General features: G+C 46.5%; 3 protein-coding genes across 3 annotated transcripts; 2 read left to right on the forward strand and 1 right to left on the reverse strand.

The window, feature by feature from the left end:
* Window positions 1-92: 92 nt before the first annotated feature.
* Window positions 93-1,365, forward strand: V1508DRAFT_422492 (uncharacterized protein). The gene is made up of 2 exons (XM_066941034.1): window positions 93-586; window positions 648-1,365. The coding sequence occupies exons 1-2, from the start codon at window positions 136-138 to the stop codon at window positions 917-919; spliced, it is 723 nt and encodes a 240-aa protein (XP_066794157.1). The 5' UTR covers window positions 93-135; the 3' UTR covers window positions 920-1,365.
* A 3,760-nt stretch (window positions 1,366-5,125) lies between these two features.
* V1508DRAFT_422500 (uncharacterized protein) lies at window positions 5,126-5,617 on the reverse strand. Its single transcript, XM_066941035.1, has one exon. It carries the CDS (start codon window positions 5,356-5,358, stop codon window positions 5,176-5,178), a length of 183 nt encoding a protein of 60 aa, XP_066794158.1. The 5' UTR covers window positions 5,359-5,617; the 3' UTR covers window positions 5,126-5,175.
* A 1,199-nt stretch (window positions 5,618-6,816) lies between these two features.
* On the forward strand, window positions 6,817-8,273 carry V1508DRAFT_450410 (glycoside hydrolase superfamily; the record flags this gene model as incomplete). Its single annotated transcript, XM_066942487.1, has 5 exons — window positions 6,817-7,235; window positions 7,289-7,322; window positions 7,385-7,729; window positions 7,778-7,911; window positions 7,971-8,273. Exons 1-5 carry the CDS (start codon window positions 7,146-7,148, stop codon window positions 8,271-8,273), a joined length of 906 nt encoding a protein of 301 aa, XP_066794159.1. The 5' UTR covers window positions 6,817-7,145.
* Window positions 8,274-8,584: the final 311 nt, after the last annotated feature.

Raw genomic sequence — 8,584 nt, forward strand, 5'->3', positions numbered from 1 at the left:
ATGTTCCCTACCCGCTATTCCTCTTTTGGACTAGCGTAAGTCTTCAATCGATGTTTTTCTTGCACCTTCAAATATCCACCTGCACACCTGCACACCTGCCCATCCCACCCAGACACTTCCCAGCAGACAATAGAAATGGCTCCGTTCAATATCGTACCCTGCACCGTTGACGACGGACTGTCTCTGGCACAGAATAATATCTCCGCATTCTGGACGGATCCCACATGGGTTTTGATGTGGCCTGGCAAGACGCAAGAATATGTGACTGTCCAAGCGGCTCGCCGCATGCCGTACAATCTGTTAACCGATCGAAAGCACCGTCGCCATCAGAAAGTCGTCGACACGCAAACAGGTCGCGTAGTAGGATACGCACGCTGGGATCTTCCAGACCTCGACGATGCAGTTCCAGGAGAGTTGGAACACCTGTGGCCTGAAGCGCGCGTAGCTGCCGTTGACTCCGAGCGAGCAATTGCAGCTGAACGCGAGTTCAAAGCCGCAGATTGGGACTTCGACCATTCGTTAGATGAATTGGATGAGAAGGCACTCGCGATAAAAAGGCGGCTGATGAAGCCGAAAGAATATATACGTGAGTGCATGTCTTTTTACGTGTTGTAATCCTTTCCTGGGCAGCTGTACTGATGAGTCAGTCTTGGACTACTTGGCTGTTTCTCCAGATCAAAGGAACCAAGGTATTGCGACGATGCTGGTTCAGAGCGGCATCGCGGTTGCCGAACTACTGGGCCTGGACATCTTTGTCCATGGAATGCAAGCTGCACTAGGTGTGTATACCAGACTTGGATTTGAGTTGCTCGAACAGATTATTCTGAATGATTCGAACTATGGGGGAAAGGGAGAATACCGTTCTTACTTCTTGATTAATAAATGCGAGCCTGTACAGAACGATCGGCCTTGGCCATAGCCGCCATGATATCTGGCAAGAAAAAACTACGGTGTCCTTTGCAAAAGCTTGGAGCACTGGCAAATCATCAGATGAAGAATAAGTTCATGCAGCACAGTCATGCCGATTTTATCGAGAGAAAAGACGTTCTTATTCTAGTTAACTTGGTTAGAATCATGGCACATATGCCTCCCACATCGCAGCAAATTCTACCTCATCTTCTTCTACTCCATCGTCTATGCCATGCTATATTATAGCATTTTTAGAGCTTTTAAGATAGTGTTTAATTAAAATAACTGTAGCATATAGTTTTGGAGAATTTTGTGTAACGTGATCGGCATGCGAGCGGATCAGACAATCGAGGGGATGACGACTCAACATTGTTGAAGCGTTTTATATTTACACTTCTTATTATTTAACAACGCCATGAATCAACAAGATACTAGTAAGAAAGGAAGAGTTTTTTTCTAGCCATTCAAGCGTATAGAAGTGAAATATCAAGTATTCGAGCTGCACCGCGCTCGTACTCGTGCCTTTCTGAACTCTCCGCGCGGAACTACACGGCCGCATATCACGACGCGATTCTGTCCCACCGAAGCGTAAACTCACAGAAAAAGAAGAGGACGTTCTTCTACAGTGGATAATTTCTACCGACGAGCCAGGGTTTCCGCCGAGGGTTTCCGCCTAGGGTATCTCAGGTACGAAGAATGACCGATTTACCCTTTTATTGACTTCCCAAGATCCCCCTACAGTCGGTGAAGAATGGGTACGGAATTTTGTGAATCGATGTCCTGAACTGAAGTCAAAATACTCACTGAAGTATGGTCATCAATGCACAAAGTGTGAAGACCCTAAAATTATCAATAAACTGTTTAGTCTCGTTCACAATACGATTCAGAAATATTGAATTACCGACGAAGATATCTACAAATTTGATGAGACAGACCTTCAAATGGGCTTTATCAGGACTGCGACGTCCGAAAGAGGAGGCAAACCATTTCTTAAACAGCCAGGAAACCGTGAATGAGTTACTGTGATCGAGGCAGTCAATTCGTCCAGATGGACCATCCGACCTATGACTAGATTTCAAGGCAAAGTATACCTATACCAAACGACATGGTTTCAAGAGATCGCGCATGATTGGGTAATGGGTATAAGTAATAGATAGACTTGGCTTCCAGTGGCTTCAAGAGGTCTTTCATACACACGAAAGGTAAATGCCGACTACTCATCCTAGACGGCAATGGAAGTCATATCTTGCCTGAGGTTGATCGATGTTGTACGACAACGATAACATTCCATTCTGTATGCTCGCAAACTCTTCACAGTACGTCAGCCGCTTGATGTTGGCTGCTTTTCACCACTTAAGCAATCATACGGTCGCCAAGTTGAAGAGCTTCTTCGTAGTGGTAGGAATCATATTGATAAAGAGGATTTCCTTACGTTATATCAACTCGCGCGAGAAGCATTATCTACATCGAATATTCCGAGTGGATTAAAGACTGCCGGGATGGTTCCTTAGAATCCAAACCGAGTATTAGACCGTTTTAGACTTCTACATTGTACACCTTCTCCCCCATTTACAGCACCAGAGCAGCCCAAAACACCCAAGACCAACAATAAATTACAGCGCCAGGTCAGACAATTTGACGATATTATAAACGTCGTACGGAAAGCCCTCCAAGTCCAGCAGACACCAGCTAGTAAAGAGCACGGAATTAGCCATGTATCACGCCGTGATTTTAAGTGACCAGCTTATACAACTACAGGCCGCAGTAAAAATCCAAGGTCATGTATTAGATGTGATACAGGTTTAACTGGGGCGGAAGGCCAAACTCGGCAGAAAGAAGGTGAGGAGGTGGAAGATATAGATGCAATTGTTGTAACTACGACAAGTAATTCTAGGCGATGCGGACTTTATAAAGAGATTGGACATGAGCTTCCATTATAAAGAGAGAGCTGTGATATTGTTGTTGGGTGTTATTTTTGAAAGTCCTAATATGTTCAGTTTTAGTAATCGGCTCACATGCCGATCATGTTTATGATACACCGGCGGTGGGAGAGGGCCTAGACCATTCCGCCGTGAGTTGTGCGCAAGAAAACATCGAGACAAGAGAGGGGCCAACCTGCTCGCCGATTTCTGTCGACTGTCGTATATGAATTGCCGGTCGCCCGCTGAAGCACTGCCATTCTTGAGTCCTCGCCGTTGTTCATCTTCGGGCAGGTCCCCATTGCTTGCAAATCTACGCAGTCCGCCTCCGCTCAGCAAGGAACGACCTCACATCAGCCGATCTACCTTCACCAGCTTGTTCGAGCTGACACGCCGCAAAGAAAAGTACTGTTTGTAGCTTGATACGGGCTCGCCAACTCCGCATGAATCCCTCATGCGAAGAGTGATTAAGGTGCTGCAGCCTCTATCCAAACTTTATTCACAACGTTAATCATAACCGATGAATTCGATCTATGAATGCAACATAGCGAAGATTATCGCTATGGTATACGTTTCGCATTAAGATTGACCATCTAAAACGCGTTGGTAGTCCTACAGTATGCTCATAATGCTCCGATTTGACTGATCTAGTTGTGCGGCGCACGTTACAATTTTGAAGCCTCTGCCGGAGGAATTGCTCATGATAGTCGAGATTGAGAAGGACAGCGACAGCAGCCCCCTGACCAATGGAGATCTCGATGCAATCCATGGAAGGATAGCCTGTTGGAGCCGACTCCGCAATGAAGCCCACGGAGCCAAAATGATCTCAAACGCCGAGATGGTGGGGGCGATGGCACTATCGAAGGCGTTCTAGGTAAACGGATTGACATTAAGTATGACGAAGTCGATCAACTGACATTGAAGTCCTCTTTTCGAGCTTGGACAGATTGGAAGGCAGACTTAGAGCGCGTTTGGGAAGGAGCCCTTTGGAAGTACCAACGCGACAACCTCAGGATTATCAAGGCAGTGTCCAAAAGGACAAGGCTTGCAGGGCCCATTGGAATGCTTACGCTCGTACGCCACAACGTCAGCTTCGAAACTGCTGTTTACGAAGAATATGCGAAGGCGACGCAGCGGAATAACCAAAGCCCTGTGGATTTTGATGCCTACCTGAGCTCAATATATAAAATATCTTCGTTCAATTCACGATTTAAAATCGCTGTACTAACATCGCAGTGATGAATTTCCAAGCCGAGTTCTGTAGCTAGCGCCAAGAGGACGAGAATAGCGGGGACGAAGGTCTCATTGTAATCAACTCCTTCGACTTGGGAAAAGCCGCGGACGGCCAGCCGCGCTTTGTTGCGATAGATGGCGCCATCGGACTTGTGATTGATCTTAAAGATCCGTTTACAAGTGATAGCTTTGCGATCCGGTGGTAAAAGAGCGAGCTGAGCTGCCAGATATTGTTCTTCATAAGAGACTGTTACTCAGTATTGCAAGCAGAAATTAAGTGGTCTTTGTCGGGGCGAGATGCAATTTCCTGGTAGGTGACTGGCGATAAGTCCGCTTCCATTATGATATAGGCTGATCCCTTGGTGAAGGGCTCCGTTGATTGTGTATAATCGATTCTTAGAACTGAGTTCACCTGTCTTAATCACTTCGTCTGGCGCGGTGTGGAGAAAGGTCTGTCATGTGTGAAGTTAATTTCAGTTGTGGGCCGGTCGTGCAGAAAGGTTCGTCACAATGTAAGTTGCTAAGCTTCAGGATATGCATGTCCCCATTTTGATATGCCCTTGAATATCCACTCAGCCAAGGTGCTCAATATTACCAGTGTAACCATCACCAATTTGACTTCGATAGTGGTGGGTTATCTATCATACATTATTCTTTTGTTGTTGCAATAATTTTTGGACGCTGCAGAGTCAAGGTACCACTTTGAGGAGTCGGTGTGGCCGAAGCCGAGTTCTTGGTCGTGCATAAAGGTACTCGCTCCTTTGCTTCTCGTGCCCGAGGAATGCATGCTCAATCTTAGGGTTGGATTCGTTTGTATGATCCTTCTGTCCATTCCGTTGAGTGGCGGATAACGTCTGTTGAGTTCCGTTCTTTGGTGACCTGCAGTTCTTGGCAAGGTGGCCGACTTTCCACAATTGTAGCCAGTACCTCTCTCGGGTTGTTTGGCGACCATCGCTGCTTCCGTGTCGCCGGATGTTGCGGACAACTCCGACTTTGTGGGTTCGCCTTTTAAACCCCACAATCTGGCCGAGAGATTAAGACCGATTTCTCGGGTTGGTACGTCATTACTATCGCCCAAGACGATATCGCTACTCCATACTGAGAACGCATGTTGTTAACCATCACAACCTTCCAAAACCTTCCTGAAGGGCTTGTAAACTGAGAAACGCTTTGAACAAGTCACACCACTTCTGAAACCATCTGTTGGGTTCGCCTCATTCAGGCACTTCCAAGGAAGTAGTCTGTTGACCAATGCCAACTGCCTTACCAGCAGTGGTTGCTGGTACCTGGTCTTCATTCATGCCATTCCAGATAGGCGGGGTTTGTGGTCCTCTAAGGTGTGATAATCATGTCAAGATAGGCACTGCTATTCTTTTTGTGATAACCACTGCATCTTCGAGAATGGCTGTTATATTCCCCCAAGCCCCTGACAACATCCCAGATTCCTCGATGTACATGGAGCGCCTCCATATATATGGCCGAGTGCTTGTAGTTCTTTCCGTTGAACTTTATCATTCCTCCCGCAGTGGCAGGAGTGGCCAGTGGGTTGGTAGTCGCTACCGTATGCGAAACATCTGGCGCACCAAGACTCATAACCTGCTGTGCGATGATCGGCGGATGCAGGATAAGAAAATGTCGACATTGTTGACAAATATTCCGGTTGATTCCATGGACCTTGGGAACTCAGGGTTAGAAATTCGCGAGCAAAGAAAGTTCGGTTAAAGCATTTTCAGCTTGAATTTGACAAAACATGACAATTTCAATGAAGCTTCAGAAGAGTATCTTTTCACTCAACTTCGAAAATAATTAAAGATGCGTAAGAAGTACATAGCAGGTTCGCGTTCTGCGAGTAATAAACAACCACTGACATGGCTGCATCCAAATATAGCTCAAAACTAGCATTACATGTAACCCTTGGCTTAGAAGGAAATGATTTATTCGGATTTGTCTCTCGAACCTAGAGCAATTCTTGCAGTATTTGTGAGCAAAATGCAGCGACTTTACCTGGGGGTGAATGGGTGCAATGCTAGTTTATGCATTCGATAAAACCGACTGCAGAGTGGGGAAGTCTCGTCGCGTTTTAGGCATTTTAGGGTTATCCTAATCGTACAGGCATACGATCGGTAAATGTAGGACCGAGCAAACATTTGCTCCTCAATTGCTGGGCACAATAACCGACAGAAATTCGTGTTAATCGAGCCCGCAGCCAACTTTTGGGCTGCCCTTCGAAGAATAGGAGCCGAACCCAGAGACGGTGGAACAGAACCCAGAGAGGGGCGGAACAACAGAAAGGTACTACTTGATCAACAAGCGGATATCAGTGTGCCGCGCTTGAACTTCTAGACAACGACAAACTGTGGCGCGGCTTTCTCATCTCGGATAAAGTGTCGGATGCCGGAAAAACTGTTCCTTAGGGTTACACCACTGGTGACACTCAATCAACTTCTAGTAAGATTGTAAGTAACCAGCCTTACTGTTAGCGTACAGATCATATATGCTAATAGCCTAAAGACTTTTTTCCGGGATAAAATCATTGTACCCCATGATTCGTGCTGATTTATTGTCAGGCATCCCCTCAGTTACCCCGCAGCTAGCACAAACTCCGAAACTATAAATCTTCTCAACCCTTGACCTGCTATCGACAAGGGGTGGAACTCAAAATTGCTTTGCTCGTACCGAAGTGTCTGCGGCTCATTTCTATGGCTAAATCGCACCTCCTGACCATAAAACTAACGTTTACACTCTGCGCCATGTTAAGATGTACGCCGAAATCCCGCAAATTGTCTCGTCGATTGGAAGAACCCACTGGCCTATTCTGGACTATGATTGTGGTCGCATACTGGATAGATGTTGTTGACCTACGCAATTCCGTAACACAGCTCTTACCCTCAGAACTAGCACTTCATAACATGCCATTACTAACAGTTGATAAGAAATTGTTGGCTTGCATGCAAGCATAGATGCCCCGACAGCCGTATTGCCGAGTGTGTCCTCAATAGCATAATTGGTGCCATGCAAGATTGTCATCAATTAATCTCACTCGCCTTATTTTGTTCCAGTTGTCTTGCACTATGATAAGGCCTCATGAAGAAGTGCGTATTGATTCTTATTGTCAACGGGTGGTCTCTTGTTCTTGAAATGAACAATGTCGCTCGTCCAGTTAACGATTTCACGGTTGGCAGACCGCTTTCGCCCAAGCAGCATTCGTCGCTAATCTTACTTTGGAGGAGAAAGTAAAACTTCTTACTGGAGTTGTTCAAGGTCCCTGCGTTTCGGTCAGTGTTGAAACAATGACGAGTAGACAGCGGTCTTACGTGACTTAGGAAACATTGCACCAATTCCTAGAGTTGGCTTTGAAGGCCTTTGTCTCCAGGATGGTCCAGCTTCTATCCGACAAGCGACATATGCATCTGTCTTTCCCGCTGGGCTGACAGCCGCTGCTTCGTGGGATAAGGGGCTTATCTACAGTAGGGGCCTGTACCTCGGTGCTGAATTTAAAGCTAAGGGCGCACATATTGCCCTCGGTCCAGTAGCTGGCCCTCTCGGTCGGTCAGGATATTCCGGTCGTGGATGGGAAGGATTCTCACCAGATCCATATCTGACAGGTATTGCCATGGAGCAAACTATTTCGGCAATGCAGAGGAGTGGCGTTCAGGCAACTGCGAAGCGTAAGGCGACACCGATTCCATTATATGGCGATACTGACAAGCTCGTAGACTTCATCGGCAATGAACAGGAGACTCAGAGAAATCCCTCTATTTCGCAGAATAATGACACAATTGAGGCCGTGTCGTTAAACGTCGATGACCGAACCATGCACGAGCTTTATCTGTGGCCATTTGCAAACGCAGTACGGGCTCTTCTGTAATGTGTTCGTACAACCGTCTCAACAGTTCGTGTTCTTGCCAGAATTCTAAAGCATTGAACGGCTTACTTAAGGAAGAGTTGGGATTCCAAGGTTACGTTATGAGTGACTGGGGCGCTGTTCACGCTGGCTTGGCATCCGTTGAAGCGGGTTTGGACATGAACATGCCGGGGCCTATTGGCTTCTTGGTAACAGAACCATCCTTCTGGGGCTCCAGCCTAACAACTTCTGTCAACAATGGTTCACTGTCAGAGACGCGCATTGATGACATGGCTCGCCGAATCATGACACCTTATTTTCATCTGCGCCAGGATATGGGGTATCCACCAACCGACGTGGAGTCTTGAGAAGTGGCAAACTGAAATAGAGACGACACCTAACAGGGCATAAAAAGAGAGTAAATATATATTTATGAAAATTTTTATGAGGATAAAGAAGAAAAAGAAAGCCAGATAGCGCTACATAGGAGCGAGGGACTGCATCAGTACACCACCCTATCCGTCGCACGCATGTCCACATTATCAAAAAAACCGAATACTAAACCCGCGTTTTCAAGCACAGGTAACATCACGTCATTCATACTGTCTGAGTAACAGGAAGCCTACAGAAACCCCATTGGCAGCGACGTCTTTTTGGAGCTGGACAATTTTCTTCTGGT

This window comes from Lipomyces doorenjongii (genome assembly GCF_038497915.1).
Source record: "Lipomyces doorenjongii strain NRRL Y-27504 unplaced genomic scaffold V1508scaffold_50, whole genome shotgun sequence".
NCBI lineage: Eukaryota > Fungi > Ascomycota > Lipomycetes > Lipomycetales > Lipomycetaceae > Lipomyces > Lipomyces doorenjongii.